Source organism: Eubalaena glacialis, chromosome 2 (genome assembly GCF_028564815.1).
Source record: "Eubalaena glacialis isolate mEubGla1 chromosome 2, mEubGla1.1.hap2.+ XY, whole genome shotgun sequence".
Taxonomy (NCBI): domain Eukaryota; kingdom Metazoa; phylum Chordata; class Mammalia; order Artiodactyla; family Balaenidae; genus Eubalaena; species Eubalaena glacialis.
The window spans coordinates 71,917,950-71,937,305 of NC_083717.1; the positions used below are offsets into that span (position 1 = coordinate 71,917,950).

At 50.0% G+C, this 19,356-nt stretch overlaps 1 protein-coding gene across 1 annotated transcript in view; it reads left to right on the top strand.

The window, feature by feature from the left end:
* The window catches only part of DAPK2 (death associated protein kinase 2), a 120,561-nt gene that overhangs the window by 49,356 nt on the left and 51,849 nt on the right, over positions 1-19,356 (top strand). The window contains exon 3 of the mRNA XM_061182034.1: positions 18,008-18,137. Coding sequence (XP_061038017.1) covers positions 18,008-18,137 — 130 coding nt within the window. The remainder of the gene's footprint in view (positions 1-18,007; positions 18,138-19,356) is intronic.

The window sequence follows — 19,356 nt, forward strand, 5'->3', positions numbered from 1 at the left end:
CTAATATGTACATGAATCACCAGGGAGTCATGTTCACAGGTAGATTCTGAATCAGTAGTGCTGGGGTGGGATCTGAGCTTCTGCTTTTCTGCCAAACTCCCAAGTGAAATCAATGCTGCTGGTCCAAGGCCCACACTTGGAGGGGCAATGTTCTCGGGGGTACAAGGTCCAGAGATGAAGAGAGGAGAGGAGGTGCAGCCCTGGGCCCCAGGAGGGAGATTTCCAGGAAGGTTGTGTTGGGAGCTGTGGTTGCAACTCAGTGCCCCCACTTCCTTCCCATCCCCACCTGGAAGAGGCTATTATTTTCCTGGGCTGTGCATTTGCTCTGAATTTTGGAGGGAGGAAATGTGCCTTGTGAGTGCTTGCAGGGAGGAAGAGGAAGGAAGGAGATTGCCCCATCATGTATAGTAACTGTCCTTTCTCGGTGGCAAGCTGCATTTCCCCGTGATCTAGAGACAGCAGAATGAGCCAGTTCCCACCTCCAGCGTCTGATGGGACAGCACAGCAGAATCCAGTGCAGACCAGAACTTTTTTTTTTTTTGCCAGTAGTAGAGGTGGTTGAAGAGTGTTGAGTTAAGTGTTTCGAAGAAGGGAAGGACTGAGGAGTAAGCAGTCAGAGGGTGCTCCCACCCCCTTTTTTGCCAGCTTGCCAATGCTGGCTGCCCTCCTGCTGCCCTCTAGCACCCCAAAGACCTCCCCTGCAGGGCCCATCTTGTTCTGCATCTAAGTACCTCAGTTCTCCTCACCCCAACATTATCTCTTCTTCTAGTACATCAAAATTTTCTTTTTCCCCCAGCATAGATTTTTTGTTGGTTTTTTTTTTTTGTTTTGGCTGTGCTGGGTCTTCGTTGCAGTGTGCAGGCTTCAGTTGAAACGTGTGGGCTGTCTAGTTGTGGCGCGCGGGCTTAGTTGCCCCGTGGCATGTGGGATCTTAGTTCCCCAGTCAGGGATCGAACCCACCTCCCCGGCATTGGAACGTGGATTCTTAACCACTGGACCACCAGGGAAATCCCCCCACCACCCAGGCATAGTTGAATTCTGCCACTTGGTAGGAAAGCAGTCTAATCCGACTAATTCCTGTTAAGGTATACATGACTGCTAATCCAACTATCCATAAGTTTTTTGAGTTTTTGTGAGCTGTGACACACATGGATTTCTCCCCACTTCTCCCTCTCCAGGCAGACAGAACCTAAGCCCTAGGGAGACCTGAGGCTTTGTAGAGGTCTCTTTTGCTGTAGGTGGTGATACCTCAGGAATCTGGGTGTGGGAAGAGCTATGGGGACAAAATCTAGGTGTACCTGGTATAGGTGTGTCCGTTCAGGGGGAAAGCTTCCCTCTGCCTCCACAGCAGGCTGCCAGTAAAAGCAGGAGGCTGTGACGTAAGGGGAAGTTTGTAGTGGTGTGGTTTTCACATCGAGTCCTTTGGTGCAGACTTAGGGGCTGTCACGCATGTCTGTGTGTGTATATAGTAATCAAGCAGTGCTTTGCGTTGTTCCCCTTTGATCTGTTTTGTACTTTAAACTTCTGTGTAAGATTTATTTGAAAAACAGTGATCTTAAACATGAGAAGGCTTAAAAGCGATTGCCTCGGGTGAGCAGAGCTGGGGCACGAGAGGAATGGGGCAGGGGGCTCTTGATTCCACTGTACGGCCTTCTGTGCAACTTCATTTTTATTTATCCATGTTTGTGTGTAGTCCTTTGCTGAAGATTTTTAAGAATAAATAACGAGGGCTTCCCTGGTGGCGTGGTGGTTAAGAATCCGCCTGCCAATTCAGGGGACACGGGTTCGAGCCCTGGTCCGGGAAGATCCCACATGCCACGGAGCAACTAAGCCCGTGGGCCACAGCTACTGAAGCCTGCACTCTACAGCCCGTGTGCCACAAGTACTGAGCCTGAGTGCCACAACCACTGAAGCCCGTGCGCCTAGAGCCTGTGCTCCGCAACAAAGAGAAGCCACCGCGATGAGAAGCCCACGCACCACAACAAAGAGTAGCCCCCGCTCGCCGCAACTAGAGAAAGCCCGCATGCAGCAACGAGGACCCAACGCAGCCAAAAATAAAATTAATTAATTAATTAATTAATTAATTAAAATAAATAAATAAATAATGAAAAGAAAAAGAGTTTTACTGCTAGAAAAAGTTTGGAACTCCTTGCCGTAGTAGAAAGACACAGAATAGGTGTTGAGAGACCTGGGGTCTCTGGCTGCTGTGCTGTAAGCTGCTCTGTGACCCCGGGCAAGCTCTGCGTGTTTCCTCAACTGTGAAAAGGGTCCTTCCTCTCCCCTGCGGTTTGACCCTACCGTTCTGTGAGAAGCAGCTGGTGGCAGCTGTGGGGCAGCACCGTCCTTCCCAGTCCCCACTGTGCCCTAGAAAAGCTTGGGTCTGACACCCAGCCTGTGGGTCGTCCTAACTCCCAGCCCCAGCTTGGTCAGGTAATTTCTGGGCTCTAGGGGAAGGGGAACTGTGACCAAGTTACTCTGTGTCTTACCTCTGGGATCCAAGGGAAAATTCCTTACAGAACAGAGAGTGACTGGGCAGGTTTCCAGCAGAGTGGATGGGCAGCGCTCCCGAGCTGAGTTTAGTCTGTGTCAAAGTGCCTACTGTGTACTCTGTGACAGCTTGGGTGTCCTACGGGTAAAGAGAGATTCCACAAAGCAGCTCTGCCTTCAAAGAGCACGGGAGAGAAGATATACCGAATGTTTAGTTTAGAAAAGAGGTTTCTGGGGGTGCCTTCTGCAAATACTTGCTGGTTCTTACGTGAATGAGGAACTGCATCTTGTTCGTCTTTGTGTTCCCAGTGCCTACACACAAGACTCCTGTATTCAGCTCATACTTACTGAGCGCTTCTAGGCGCCAAAAGCACAGCAGTGGGCAAGACAGAGCCATCCCTGCCTCTCAGGTGTTTACAGCCCTGGGGCGCTGAAGGTGGAGAGGGTGGAGCGTGGGATTCAGGCGAGTAGACAGAATACCCCGGGCAGTAAAGGCTGTGCCGGACGGACGCTGAGTTGTGCACACGGAGGACACCTGTTATGGTCAAGGCAACCTCAGCTGCTCGCGGCTGGGCTTCCTCACACTTCCGCTGGGTCCGCTCCAGCAGTGGCCCACCCAGAAGAGACCCAGGGACCCAGGCAGAGAGCTCGGCGTATGCGGGGACCCTTCTCTGTGTGTATATGAGCCTTGCCATCCAGAGCCAGCCTCTGGCAGGAGACCCTGCAGTGTCCCTGCCCTGGAGGGAACGGTGGGGTGACGGGAGGGCCGAGGGACACAGTCCATCCCCTGGCTGTCCTGGGCCCTGATGTGTTGAGACACTCTGCTCTGGAGGGAAGGCCGGGACCTGCCAGCTCTCGAGATGAGGCAGGAATGTGCCTCTCTGGCCAGTCTGGGCCCCGGGTGGCCCCTGCTTTGTTGAGGGAGGAGGTGATTTCTGGGATACTGAAGGGCAAGAAGGGGCAGCCTGCGGCCAGGGTGAAAACATCTGCTCTGAACCGTGATATTCACCGTCTGATTTATTCCTCCTCCACCTTTCAGAAACCACTCAATGAGCACCAAGGATATCCTGGGCTTTGTGCTGTGTTCTCACATTTCTCTAATTAAAATTTCTCAACAGTCCTGCAAGTTAAGTGTATTATTTTCGTTTTACAGGTGAGGAAACTGAAGCCCGGGGAGCTAAAACTAAAATCATGTTTATCAGTGCAGTTAATGTGCATCACAACCTATGAGGTAGTTGTTATCCCCATGTGCTGATGAAGGAACAGAGGCACAGAAAAGTTAAGAAACTCCCCCAAGTTTCCAGAGACTGCTAGTAACAGAACTGGGTTGGTGTTATCCTGGCGTCTTTCCCAGATCCAAGCCCCCTGCACCTTCAGAGCTCTGCTGGTTAACCTCTGCCCCTCTGTGACTCCAGCATGGGCCATGTGGGCGAGGTCAAGGCCACCCTGAGGCAGCTGGTGAGGGAGGCCTGGCAGGTGGGCTTCTAGAGGGAAGAGGCCATGTTAGAGGCCGGGCTCTATTCTAGACTTGCAGTTTGGGTAGACAGGAAAAACAGATCATGTTGGATGTGACACATACCTTCCCGGTGTCCTGACAGTTAGGCTTGAAAGAAACATGTCAGATCCTGTAATGACTTAGAGCAGAGTTAGAGGAACCTGGAAGGAGTGGCAGCCCCGAGGGTGCCTGGTAGCTGCTAATTGGGGCTGGTGATGACAGCGGAGATGGCACGGCTGCAACTCGGAGCCGCCTGCCCAACAGAGGCTCTGGCTTCTGCTGGGTAGACAGGGCTGGGTCGGGGGAGATTTTGAACAGAAATCTGCTTCTAAGAGGACTTGGACCTGTTCTCTCTACCTTGCCCCACCCTCTAGGGTTGTGGGCATAGGGAGGATGGATGTGGATCTAAAGTCAGATCCCTTTGAGGGTGGGGATGAGGGAATGGGCCGCCTGTGAGCATGGGGCCTGCGGGGGGATGGGAGTGGCACCATTTTATTCCTATGGGAAATGCCTTCTGCTCTGCAGTCGATCAACTTGTCCATTGGGATGGACTGTGAATGGCTATGTGGGTGGTCCCGCCTTGGCCCTTTAACCATTTGGGGCCTCCACTAGCCATCTGTGAAATGGACCAGGTTCTGCCTTTGCAGGCATGCTCTGCAGCTCCCTATCTTTCTCCATGCTACAGTGATGGCAACACAGAACAACTTACAGTTATTTCCTCCTGCCTGTGTATGGTAAGAACTTGAGGCAACGTACAGCATGAGGCACACAGAATTTGAAAATAAAGGTGGAAGATCAAAAGACACTTGACTTCCAAAAGATTATGATTTATCAATTCTGTGGTAAGGCCTGAGTGCCTGCATTTTTTTTTTTTTTTAAAGCCATGTGCTTTTTTTTTTTTTAATTAATTAATTAATTTATTTATTTATGGCTGTGTTGGGTCTTAGTTTCTGTGTGAGGGCTTTCTCCAGTTGCGGCAAGCGGGGGCCACTCTTCATCGCGGTGCGCGGGCCTCTCACTATCGCGTGAGTGCCTGCATTTTTACCAATCTCCCCAGCTGATTCTGTTACACCCTCAAATTTGAGAACCACTGGTGCGAAGGAAGGAGGAAGGAAATACACCCAAGATCTGGGCCACTATCGCTATTGTCACTGACCACCAAGACGACAAAAGGGAAATAAGATAGATTACGTCATTTTCATTATCTGAAATGAAGAAGGGTATCAGTTTTTCAGGGTAGACAGACATCTTCATGGTACTAATTTCTGAAAGAAAGCCATTTCCTGCTGCAGCCTGTTACAAAGGACACTAAACAACATCATGGATAATTTGGGGGCAGGGGAGATGCTCTGCATCCCTAAAGGGGGTTTGTTGTGCCAGTCACCCCAGCAGCTGTGGCCCACCTTGGGGACACCAGGCCCACTCTGTAGCAGGACCTGCTCACCCTCTGATGCCATCCTTTTCTGCAATCAACCAGTAAGAGGGGCATCGCCAGGAGGAAGAGTGGGCTAACTCTGAGGAAAGAGCCAGGTGTGGGGGATGAGAGGTTGCCTGTGCGGTGAGTTTGAAGGTATCGCTTGGATTGAGTGCCTAGGTGACCAACAAGGGCACAAGGCATAAGGCACTTCCCTTCAGTGTGCCCTGAAGTCACAGCTTAGTGACAGGCAGAAGGAGAGAGAGGTAAGAAAGAAACTGGTTAACACCATCGGATGCTACAGAAGACCTAAAGCTCCTTTGTGGACAATACAATTAGGGCAAATATTTGCAACATACACGGCAAAGGGTTCACGTCACAAATATGTAAAGAGCTTTTACAAACAATAAGAAAAAGGCAAACATCCCAGTGGAAAAATAAGCGAGGCATATATAAGGCAGTTCACATTACCAACAAATACGGGAAAAGATGTTCATTCTTACTTGTAATCGACTACAAGTTAATAAATTTAATTCAAGTTAAAACAATGACATATCATCTTTCAAGTAGGAAAATGGTAAAGCTGAAAAACACAGTGAGCCGGTATTTGGTGAAATGTGTGTGGGGTGAGGAGCAGGGGATTTTGATATTTAGGGCTGCTGGGAGTATTACTGGGACATTCTTTCCAGAAGATAATTTGTCAAGTATGAAAAACCTTAAAAATGTACATAACGTTTGACTAAGGGTTCTACTCTCTGGAATTTACCTTCAGAAAAAATAATCAGGGATGTACACAAAGATTTATATATAAGGGTATCTAAAACAGTCTTATTAATTATATTAACAATTAGAAGTAATATAAATGTCCAAAATTAAGAGTTTGCTCTAAAAACCATGCTTTATTTGTATGGTGGCATATTATTTAAAACCAGGTAGTAAAATAATTTTTAATGACGTGAGTAAATGTTCATGATCTATTATTAAGTAGAAAAAAATTTTAAAGCAGTTTCCAAAATAGTACATATGGTATCATCCCAGTTCCATTAAAAAAATGAAGTCTTTTTTAAAAAGGACTGTAATATGTGCTGAAAAAAAGTCCAAGAGCGCAGCCACCAAAATGATAACAATGGTTATCTCAGGAAGCTTCCTCTTTGTGCTTTTTAAAAATAATGAACATGCTCCTTTTGTAATAAACAAATATCAAGAACGTGTTCTTTTCCCAGAGAGTCTGCCAGTGATGTGCTCCAGCTGCATGGAGAGCTGGCTGTGAGTGACAGGTCCTGCACCTCACTTCCTGCTGCCTCAGTTTATTTTATTTTATTTTATTTTATTTTTTTGGCTGCATCAGGTCTCTTAGTTGCAGCACGTGGGATCTTTCGTTGCGGCGCAGGCTCTTCATTGTGGCGCATGGGCTTCTCTCTAGTTGTGGCGCTCGGGCACCAGAGCGCGTGGGCTCTGTAGTTTGCGTCACGTGGGCTTTCTCACTGAGGCGCACGAGCTCAGTAGTTGTGGCGTGTGGGCTTAGTTGCCCCGCGGCATGTGGGATCTTAGTTCCTGACCAGGGATCGAAACCGCATCCCCTGCATTGGAAGGCAGATTCTTTACCACTGGACCACCAGGGAAGTCCCCCTGCTGCCTCAGTTTAGCTCTTCCTTTCTACACTGACGGAATACCTGCTTTGTTCTCAGTGTTCAGCGGGCCCTGTGAGATGAGTAGGACAGTTCTTTCTCCCCAGGCTCTTATGGGCTGGTTGCTGGTTAAGGTGAATGCCTCGGTCATTTGTCATGGAGGTATCTCTGCCATTTGGTGTGTTCAGCATTTTGCTGGATGTGAAGATGGTACAGGGGCATCTTTCTGAGAGTGCCTGAGATCTGTTCTTCTTGCCCAAAGCCCTGATCACACTCTCTCTTTGGAAATTTAGTTGGTTAAAATGGGACTGACAAATCTCAGTAGCTTGAACCTGTGGCTGGACCCTGTGCAGCGGGAAACCCAGAAATCACCCTGTGTATCTCAGACTGATAGATGCATGTGACACACTGACCTGCATCAGGGAATCCTAAGAGGGTGAGCTGGGATGGGGGTGGGGACCTGAGAGAGACATCTTGGTCCAACTCACCATTTTTCTGATGAGTAAACTGAGGCCATGAGAGAGAAGGGGACTTGGAAATTGGTGATAGAGCCGGGACTCCAAACCCTGTGCTCTGCCCACAACGTGGTGGTCTTCCCCATCCCCAGCCCTGAGTTTGGGAGAGGTGATCTGAGGCATTGTCAAGTAGTGGTGAGGAAGCAAACCTGGGATCAAAAACTCACAAAAATTCCGAGGAACAGAGAGCATCCACCCTAGATGGCTAAGAGTTGTGTATTTCAGTGAAGATGTTGCAGCAAGAATCCCTTGAACATTAAGATCCAGGTGGACAGAAGAGAATTGACAAGAAATAATTGGTTGCGATTTTTGCACACCCGCATTCACATACGCAGATACATGTAGTCAGTCCTCTTCAGGGCCACCTTTTTGGCATGAATTTTAGGAAAGACCTTTTTTTTTTTTTAAATAAATTTATTTATTTTTTTAATTTATTTTTGGCTGTGTTGGATCTTCGTTGCTGCGTGTGGGCTTTCTCTAGTTGCGATGAGCAGGGGCTACTCTTTGTTGCGGTGCGCAGGCTTCTCATTGTGGTGGCTTCTCTTGTTGCGGAGCACGGGCTCTAGGCGCGTGGGCTTCAGTAGTGTGGCACACGGACTTCAGTAGTTGTGGCACGCCGGCTCAGTAGTTGTGGCTTGCGGGCTGTAGAGCACACAGGCTCAGTAGTTGTGGCGCACAGGCTCAGTTGCTCTGCGGCATGTGGGATCTTCCCAGACCAGGGCTCGAACCCGTGTCCCCTGCATTGGCAGGCAGATTCTTAACCACTGCGCCACCAGGGAAGCCCAGGAAAGACCTTTTTATCTCCAGTTAGTTCCTTCACTTGTCCAACGTGTGCCTAAACTTGCCACTGTTAAAGCCCCTCTTGGTCAAGGATGCTGCTAAAATGTGAATGTGTTACTTTGCACTGAGGGCAGGTTAACCCTTTGCATCCCGCATCCCATATCACTCAGTGTGAATTATGGGTAAATTATGGAAAGGATCCCCAGGGGATGTGGACCATGGGGAGGTCCAGAGTTCACAGGAGAGAGGCTGGGTACAGAACTCTTGGCACTAGAGTGGTCTGGCAAGTTGGGAGGGAGGTTTTATAGAAGATAAACTGTTCACTTCACCATTTTATGAGGGAGGACCCTGTCCCCACACAGTAATAACAGAACCCCGACCAGCCTGGATTTTTCTGTCTTCCTGTTGTAGTCCTTTTCTTGCTCTGTAGCATGAGCTCATGCAAAAGGTCACATCTGTTATGGTCCAGCCTCCTGGGCTCCACCCAGGCTGTGAAGGCCAATTGGCTGACATTTCTGGGATCAAGCAAGTTGACCTGTTCTGCTGAAGTTCTTTCATTAGTCAAAGGTACATCGGATTGTCAGGAACTCGGGTGGTGAGAAGGGAGCCCTGCAGGCGAACATCATTGGCTGCCGGCCACTTGTCTTCCTTTCCCTCCACCCGCACAAAGAGGAGAGGAAAGGGCAAGTTCAGCTTCTTGATGTACTTCCTCGAGAAAGTGGCCACTTGACGGGGAGGAAGTGAGGTAGAGAGGTGGTGAGTTGGGGCCTGCCCAGAATAAAGCATCTGTGTATCACTCCCTGCTTCTCCAGCTGTGGCGAGCTGACTCCCCTTTGCCTGTCTGCATCCAGCTTTTTCTGCCTGTTGGGCTACACCCCACAGGCCTGCAGGCCCTGTACTTGCCCAGCCTCAAGACCAAAGAAAGAGCCCGGAGTCAGCGACAGAGACAGCAGTGGTTTAATGGTTGGGGGGAATCTTACATGTCTGAAGCAAGGTCCTGGAGCGACACTTCACCATGTGCAGCAGATGGCGGGCAGGACAGGGCAGCAAGTCTTCACTCCTGGGTGGGAGAGTGAGGTTACAGTTATAGAGGGAATTGATGTCAGGTTGGCTCATCGGTTACCAGGGAAACCAACAGAGGCGCATGCCCCTCACTGCCCCTTTCATAAGCTATCTTGGTCAAGATGTTCTTATCTAGAGATTAGAACAATCACCAGCTGGGGCCGGGGGCAAGTATGTAGGCATTGACTGATTAGGCTCTATGATTAAGAGGGAAGGTCAGTCAGGTGAGTAGGGTGTAGGTGAGGCAGGGACTGGTCGAGCAGGGGATGTCCAGAGAGCAAGAGAACAGCCATCTTGAATGGCCTGATAGTACACTGTTGCCCCTGGTTCAAATCCCACCTGCTCCTTAAGGCTTCCCCTGACTCCCCTTGGCTGATACTTTCTCCCTCTGTCGAACTGCTGCAGCACTTACTGTTTCCCATGCAGTTGACTCTGAGACAGCTATTACTACACATCCATGCCATATTTCTTTTTCCATGAGTGTTTGATCTCCCAAGTTGACTGTGAGCCCTTCAAGTTGTGGGGTGCATCTTGTTTGTAGCACTTAGGACACTGATCCATACATGAGGGATGGAAGAGTACATTAGTGAATGGATGGATTGGTGAATGGACAGTTAGGTGGATGGGTGGGTGGGTAGTTAGGGGATGAGATGACAGGTGGGTGGATGGTGAGTGGTGGGTGGTACCCTCCAAGGCTAACACTTCAAACCGTAGTAACCTACCTCATGTCAGTGTCTAGAATCTAGACTCTAAACTAATGGAAATACCAGAGGACACTGAGCTGTATTTTCAGTGAAAACCTTTCACTGAATAGCCAAGTCCAACTTAAACTGAGCCTAATTTATTTCAGGCCTTGGACTTGTGGGCTCATGTTCATTTGACAACAGCATCAAAATGTGCTTAGACTTAAAAATAGATTCCAAAAGGTAATCATAGCTCAGCCTGACTTGGCTCTGCTCAACAAGTCCTCCCTTTTTGTGCTTTAGGAATTTTTTCTGCCCCCCCTCCCCCCAAAAAAGTGTCAGAGGAAGGAAGTTAGTCTGAGGGACAGGGAATTGAATGAGCTAAGATGTGAAAGCAGCTGCCACTGGCCAACACAGGCAGACACCTGTGACTGCTTGGACAGGGGCCATTTGTAGGTCAGGGTTCAGCTCCCTGGAAACTTCTGGTTCCTGATGCTTATCCTACATGTATTGCTTACTGGTGACCCTGAGTTTGGCTTGGTCAGAGTAACTTCTTAAAAGACTAGATAATAATTTTGAGAATTATTTCATCAGTGTTTTCTATTTCTCCTTTTTTTTTTCTTTTTTCTTACAGTTTGAAATTGCTTTGGGATTATCAATGAGCATGCTTCCATGCTGTAGAGTGTACTTCTCAAATTGTGTTCCCTGGAGCCCTAGGGGTTCCATGAAGCCCCTTTAGGCATCATGTGGGTGGGCTCTGAGTAGGTGACCTCTGAGTGCCTCTCCCCCAAAAAGAAGTACTCCTTTTTTTAAAAAAAAAAATTTATTTATTTATTTTTTATATCTATTTTTGGCTGCGTTGGGTCTTTGTTGCTGTGTGCTGGCTTTACTCTAGTTGCGGTAAGCGGGAGCTACTCTTCATTGCGGTGCGTGGGCTTCTCATTGAGGTGGCTTCTCTTGTTGCGGAACACAGGCTCTAGTCACGTGGGCTTCAGTAGTTGTGGCACACGGGCTCAGTAGTTGTGGCTTATGGCCTTAGTTGCTCCGCGGCATGTGGGATCTTCCCGGACCAGGGTTCAAACCCATATCTCCTGCATTGGCAGGTGGATTCTTAACCACTGCACCACCAGGGAAGTCCCAGAAGTACTGCTTTTTATCTGTTTTGCATATTGGGCTTCTGTGCAAGATTTATTGGAGAGAGGGTTCCATACCTCAACTAAATTTTAAAATCATCATCAGGAGACTAGAAGGGTATGGGCAACACGGTCAGAGAGGAGAAATGGGTTCGTTAGACAGTGGGTTTGGCTCACTAGCTGGGAGGAAAGGCCATGTGAACGGCTCTGGGCGCTCTTGTGTTTGCAGGTCTTGTGCTGATGTTTCTGTCTGCTCCAGTCTCCACGTGCCGCCTGCTGGCTTGGGTGCTGATCCCACGTGCCTCTCACTCCTCGCTTGCCCACCTAGCTCCTGACGTACTGCCCACCTGGCTTTTGGTAAATTTTTGCTCCTTACCCTCATGTCTCTGGCCTGGAATCTTGACTTGCTACTTCCCACTTCTGGCACCCTTGTATTTCTTCACCCTTTTTTGGCTTCCTGGATGTCTGGTCCCTTGTTTGCCCTGACCTTGGGTGACTGCGTCCCGAAGTGTTTTCTGTCTTCCTGGATCCTGGCACCACCTGGGGACCCTGCCTTTCAGCGGCCCCAGTTCTCTCCAGCACTATCTATTTTTAAGCTGGGATCTGTGGATGGGGTTCACAGGGGCTGAATCAGGTTCAAGGCTGGGACTGGAAAACGGAGACCAGGATCCAGATATGGCGATCCAGTGGATGGAAAGAAAGAATAATTCACATTCACAGAGAATTATAGTTTACTTAGTGCTTTTACATACTTGTCTCATTTCTTTCTCATTATAACCTGGTAAGATTGGGATATTCTTACGTCTGTGTTACACACAAGGAAACTGAGGCTCAGAGTCACAGTAGCAGAGCTGGAGATAGAACCTGGGTCTTTTGACTCTAAATCCTGGACTTGGGTATAGGAGACCAGAAGCAAGTTGGTTACTAAGGCAATGGGAGAAAGATCTTGTTCATGGGAATCAGGAGTGGCTGGCTAGATATGAGATGTGTTGGAAGGGGGAGGGGGTTAAGAGGCAGGGTCAGTCAAGCCTGACCAGGCAGAGGAGTGGGGAGGGGGCCAGCGACACCATCCTCAGACAGGCTATTGCCCTGGGATTGGGGTGTGGGTCCTCTGGGATCAGGCTGATGTGGTTCCTGCGGACTGTAGATTTGAGCTCCTCTTGCCCACACATTTGACACATGTTGGCCGAATGTCCCATTCCCCCGCCTGCTGGGCTGCACCTGGGGTGGCCATGACTGGAAGCTTCTAAGCATCATCCCCGCCCAGTGGTCCTGCAAACTTGCAGGCTAATTCCAGAGGAATCGTGGCTCATTGTTCTGGAGTGTGGGAAGAGGAACTGCAGTGATTGCTTGGGGGAAGCGGGAGGAGGAACCTGGTCCCCACATCCCTCTGACTTGGAGCACTTCCCATTTGCACTGGCAATTCTCAATACTGTCAGTGATAAAATGCTCCGCCATTCTGGAGTGGGCCCCCTCCTCACTGTTTGGTACATCACTGCTGGCTAGTTACCTTGAGAGTCTCATTGAAGCTGGAGTCAGTTGACCTGACTCTATGTTCTAACCCTGCTATCAGGGCCTGCTACCTGGCCCAACTACCAAGTCACTTAACCTCCCTAAGCCTCCATTTTCTGATCTGTAAAATGGAGCTAAGAATGGTACCTGCAAATATTAAAAGAGAGAATAAAAATACAGTTAGCTTGCAGAGAGAAAAGCTGGATGTAAATGCTGGGATGTCCACATTGCTATACAAAATCTATCTCAGGGTGTGAGATTTGGGTCACGCCCAGATTATTCTTCTTTGGCGATGAAGAATTCAATGGTAATTGAGCCAGGCTCTTCCATGAAGCTTAGGAGCTGGTGTTGGAGACAGCAAAACTATTTTTGAGTTCTGAGAAGCCGGTCTAGGTTTCCTTATCTGATTCCTGGGCAGACAACAGGAGACCCTCATGGGGTGCCACCCTGGGCCCTGCCGAGTTCTGTCTGTGACTGTGATGCTGATCTTCACGCAGCCTGCTCTGTCCTCCCGGGGCACTGAGTGAGTGAGGGGCTGGGCCCTCTGCCTCGGAGGAGGGGCGTGTTCCTGACATACTTGCAGGAGAGCAGCTGGCAGGAGCAGGGAAGGTAGTTTCTGTGTCTTGTGGATTTACTGTCCTTCGCGGAAACTGTCCTAACGTGACTTTTGCAAGCCAGCCTCGGGCTCAACATTCCACCCACCCCCTGCCTCCTGCTTTTCTACTGTGCTGGATAGTTAAGTCCTTTGTCAGGCGTTATCTCATGATTTCCCCAACAGCCCTGTGAGGTGGACAGGCGGGGTTTTCTCATCCACATTTGACAAGGGAGGACCCTGAGGCCCAGGGAGTTGAACAGGCTGCCCAGGGTTATGACCAGTTAGTGGACGGGCCCTGACCAGAACCCAAGTCTCCAGACATCAGCCCAGAGATGGAATTTGGAGAGTGAAGGGAAAGCTTCATTTCTGTTCGGAGTTGTCATGGGCTCTTAGGAGCTTTCTGACAGGAAGCTTTCTGAGGTGAGACCTCAGGTGGCAGCTGGAGGGAAACAACTGAGAAGGCATCTCCTTGTCCAAGCCCACGAAGCTTTGGTGGCAGGTCACGGGGACCAGGAATTGGACCTCCGGACTACCCTCCCTTTGCTGCATTCAGGTTAGGAACTGACTCTTGCTAGGGAGGCGGGAATAGGAATATGCGTGCTCTGCCTATGTACATCAGTGTTTCAGCATTCCCATAATTTTTGAATTAGTGTTGGCAATCACTTCCCTTATGGTCGGATGGCTCCTCTCTGCTCCCTCCCGGGATATACCCTGGGTGGCTCCGTCCTAACCTAGAGGGGCTCTCGCTGTCCACCCCTTGCCCCGTAGCCTAGCTGAGCGACTTCTGCATCCCAGGGCCTGAATTTCTGGCTTCAGAGCCTTCCTGATGGGCAGACAAGGGCTCATCACCACCACTGCTTCCACCTGCCCTTGGGTCTTCTGGGGGGCGTGACGAAGCCACCTCAGGTCTGGCTTTTGTGCATCTGCTGTGGGTACAGTGACCAGGGGGTGCCCAACTGCAAACTTCCATTCCTGTTATTTCCCAGAGCCCGGGGTGGTCTTCTGCCTTGATTTGCAAATCAAGCAAAAACTGTCCTGGTGGAAGAGATGATACTCCCCCAGCTTACTTTTCTCCCCTCCCATCCTTTTCTCCCCTCCCATCCTCCTTCTAATGGTCAGATCAAAGAACTAAGGGAGAGGGTAATATATCAATACTGAAGAGGGCAAGGAATAATATGAGTAACAGTGGTGTACTTTTTTCATCTAGAAAATGGAGATAATCAGAAGACTGTTGTAAGTTGGTGTTTCTCAGCTTGGACTGCACATCACGGTCACCCGGAAAGCTTTTAAATATCTTGATTCCCAGGCTGCAACCCAGACCCTGGAGATCAGAATCTCTGGAGGTAGGACCCAGGCAGCAGTAATTTTAAAATTCCCCGGGACTTCCCTGGTGGCCCAGTGGTTAAGACTCTGCGCTTCCACTTCCGGGGGTGCGGGTTCGATCTCTGGTTGGGGAACTGAGATCCCGCATGCCGTGCAGTGTGGCCAAAAAAAAAAAAATTCCCCTGGTGATTCCAGCGTGCAGCCAGGGTTGAGAACCACTGCTCTAAGGATGAAAAGAGTTGGTTAATTGCTTAGAACAAAGATATCCCCATATCTGGTATTGCACTGGAATCGTCAGGGGGTGGGGTGGGGATGTGTTAAAATCGCACTGATGCCCTGGCCACACATTGCAGACCATGTAGATCAGTGACTTCTGCCTTCATATGAGCAACTAACTAATAAGACGTAATAGTCACTGTTTACTGGAGGTGCCTGTGGGTCGGCATGACATATTTCCAGTCTTCACAATTCCCTGGTAGGGAATCACAGTTCCCATTTTACAGATGAGGAAACTGCTGCTCAGACCAGATAGCCAGGCAGCGTAAGTTTCCCGAGGCCAGGCCTGTCTGACCGGAAGGCTGCTCTCCCTGCCCAAGGCCTCCCTGCCCCAGGGCTGGCCTCGTGGAGCATATTCTGCACACTTCCCAGTACCAGCTCAAGGAGAGGGGAAAACCAGCAAGTGGCCTTGGCTCTCCTTGAGGCTCCCCAGGGCAGGTTGAGTAGAGGACCGCTGTCCCGTGAAGAGAGGGAAGATGAGTGACGTTACTTGGTATTTGGCTCTGTGTTAGTCATGCACTCTCAGAATACTTCCTTTTGGCTGGAGGAAGACGCCTGCTCGTGTTAAGCCTGACCCCCCAGTCACCTCTCATTGCCGCAGCTGCTCTCACAGAGAGAACACTCAACCAGGAAGAGCAAACACTCATTTGCTTTTTGAGAGTTTGAGGAATTTTTCAGGCATGTGATACAGAAAAATGCCTCCGTTTCCCTCACAGGAAAAGGGAAAGCTTTGTCAAGGTAACCTGAAATATTTAGCTCTGCCTTATAAAATCCCTGTGCCTCCACCTCTGTGCTCTGTAAACTTAAACAAATCGCTTAAAATCCTTAAGCTTTGGTCTTCCCATCCCTCAGGGCTGCCAACGCCAGGCCCCTTGAGGTGTCAGAGAGAGAAGAAAGGAGTGTGGCCATCCTGAACCAGAGACTTACAGCTGCCTGGGACTAGAGGCTTTGTCCAGTGTTTGGTGGCACCCACTAAGCAACCTGATGTCCCAAGGCCCAAAGCAGCTCCCAGTGACCAGAGATCTCACTGAATGTGTTCCCTCTGACTTTGGGAGGCTTGGCTTCACTCCACCTGTGTCAACCCCTAGTGTGTAGCCAGCCCAGAGCCAATATTTGGGGCATAAATAGTTGAGTTAACTCTAATAGTTTCGAGTTAGCAGACAGTGTGGTAGACATTTGGCTCCACAAAGGCTTCCCAGCCCAGCCCAGCACCCAGGGCCCTCTCCCTCCCCAGAGCTCCATCTGTATCTGATGTCTGTGCCTTTGGTCCCTGCCCCTTACTGTGCAGCTCGGAGCCTGGCACAGAGTAGATGCTCAGGTAGCACTGGGTGATTGGGGGATGAGGGGATGGAGAGATGCATGAACATGTGTTTGGCAACATCTCTAAGGTGGTTGCCATAGAATGCTATTTAAGTGTTGGCATATCTATTCCTTACTTGCTCTACTTGACTTTTTTTTTTTTTTAATCACTTGGGTTTATTTTGAAGGCTGTCTCACTAAGGGTTATTCTAGTAATGGAGTGGTTCAGATGTGATGCTGTTTTCTGAGGTTGAGGCAAATATCCAAAGCACTTGTGTGTAACTTTTACCCCAGAGCCACTAAGAGAGTACCTCCAAAGTGTGGAGTCTCATGGCCCCTTGTTTAGCCATTAAGCTGAACCTTAAAGTTTTCTGAGTTCTGTCTCAAGCAGTGGGTATTGTGGTTGGCAAGAAAACATGGGGTACTGGTGGAACAGGAGTGGGACGACCCACAGGAGGGTGGCCACTGGGCAGTCACCAGGGACTTCGAGTGGCCCCCACCGATTGCCTGGACTGAGATGGTGAAACAGGAGGCCGCTGCCCTTCCCTGTGTGTGTGTGTGTGTGTGTGTGTGTGTGTGTGTGTGTGGTGGGGGGGGGGCTGCCCCTGGAGCACTCAGGGAGGCTGGCCTAGGGCCACCTGCCACTCTGGCAAGGACACCATTTCATGATTGCTGTCTAGGTCCCTGGAGTGAAGGATTTTGAGGCCCAGCCCTGAAGGGCACTAAGCATCATCTTGACTCCTTTAACTATCTTAGTGGCTTTGTGAACAGTGGGCTGGGCACTCGGCCCTGGGGCCTGGCTTTGCTATTAACTGTGTAATGACCTCAGGTGAGTCAGTTGATGTCTCCTGTGCCTCAGTTTCCTAACGTTTTACGATTCTGTGGTCCTATCAGTCTTCTCACCGTGACGAACACCCACTGTGCTTACTAACAATGTTAGGCTGCCTCCACCCCACCCTCACCTCCACCAGGATCCCCCCGAACCCAGCTGGCATAGCCTCTGGCCTCGTCTTTAAGTGCATCATCCTCATATTAGCTCTGTCCCCTTATTGTCTGACTACTTGGCTCATGTCAGGTAATTGAGATTTTTATTTGTTGGGAGGGGTTGGAAACAAAGGTACAAGCATGAGACTATAGAGGTGCTTTGTCCCCTCACAATTCCAAATAGATGAATTTGTACTTGCTTCCAGATAAGGGAGGCCCAAACAGATGATTGTTACTGTTAGTATTTTGACCATGCTGACCATTTTTGCTTTTTATTTTATTTATTATTTATTTATTTATTTATTTATGCCACACCTCACAGCATGTGGGATCTTAGTTCCCCGGACAAACCTGTGACCCCTGCAGTGGGAGCATGGAGTCTTAACCACTGGACTGCCAGGGAAGTCCTGCTTTTCCGTAAAAATCTTTTCATTAAGTAGTATAAACCTCTGGACATTGTGATTTCATCTGGTAGATACAAGACAGGGGTTCTAGCTGAGGCTTTGGAACGATGAGGCTGTGTCATCCAGATCAAACCAATAGCCTTTCAGGGCCTCAGTGTTCCCATCTGTACACTGGGAATGACAATACCAACATTCCTTCCTAGTAAAAGGTAAAGGATTCATATGAGCAAAAGGGAAGCCCAGTACTTACTCTGTCTCAGTCACTGGTTGATGGCCAGGTGGGGATGCTGGCTGGTGGCATGATTTGTCCTGCCCTGGAAGAATGACTCTGAGTTACTTTGGCCTAGGGGTGACAACCAGGTCACTTCCCCAGTAACCACAGTGATGCCCTCCTTGTGTGGGTCTGTGTCCCCACAGCGGCCAGTTCGCCATCGTGAAGAAGTGCCGAGAGAAGAGCACGGGGCTGGAGTACGCAGCCAAGTTCATCAAGAAGCGGCAGAGACAGGCCAGCCGGCGGGGTGTGTGCCGGGAGGAGATCGAGCGGGAGGTGAGCATCCTGCGGCAGGTGCTGCATCCCAACGTCATCACGCTGCACGACGTCTTCGAGAACCGCACTGACGTGGTGCTCATCCTCGAGCTGTGAGTGGGTGCCTGGGACTGGGGGGGCGGGGCAGCAGGGCGGGGGGGTGGGGCGGAGCTCCAGCCGCAGGCCCCAGAAGGAGCAACAACCTGACAGAAGCCCGACCTGGAGGAGATGAAGTCAGTGGGAAGTGGTTTCCCTCATTTACCCCATCCACCTCCTGAACCCGGGCTTGCTGTGCAGCAGGAACTGAGGGCGAGGGTCTAGGTCTGACTTTCACTGGACCCTGGGGATCAGAGGGAAGAAGTGGGGAGCGCTGGGGTCCCTTCCTGGCTGGTGAGCACGTGGGAGGATGAGGGGGGCAGAGGGTGGAAGGGGGAGCAGGGGGCTGTCAGGGAGAGTCTGTCTACGAGGAAGGGAAGAGCAAACACCCTCCAGGCTCTGCAAAGCCCTTCTCAGCCCTTTCCTGGGACAACCCCCCTGCCTTTGTGCTGTGTTTGATGCCTTTATTATTATCATAGTAACTATTACTTAGAGAGCTCTGCTGTAAGCCAAGCGTTTGCTAGGTCCTTCGTGTTTTCTTGTTCAGTCTTCACAGAAACTGTGTTGAGGGTAGTGTCCCACTTCCGCCAAGAGGACTTTGTATTCACTTTGCTGAGAATGTCTGTTACCTCATTTAATCCTCATAACAATCCTATCCCATGGAGACTCTTATTACCTCCATGTTACAGACAAGAACACTGAGAGGCTGGGTCATTTACAAGATCCTACAACCAGGAAGTGGCGGTGCCAGGACTGGGTCCACGCTGCTTGTGCAGATAGCTATGAGCTTGAGGTGGGATGGCCTTGGGCTGGCCCTGCAGGGGAATCCTTCACAATCTGGTGGAATTTGGATGGGTGACACCACGACTCCAAGGGTTGGTTGGCCAACTGGTGTCCCTCCTGGAGATGCCCCCCATGGATTGGGGAGGTGGAGGTGGGCCTCCGGCGGTTAATAGAGTTTGAGTTGGGCTGTGGCACAAGTTGAAATGGCTGTGTCTAGTCAAGCAGCAAGACCGGGTGTCAAGAATGTTCTGAGCCTCAGAGGCGTGAGGCATCTGCCAGTTAGCAGAGGAGTGGCAGCATTTGTCTCAGCAATCCCTGACTTTGTGACCTGGGGCAAGTCACCTCACCCCTCTGAGCTTCA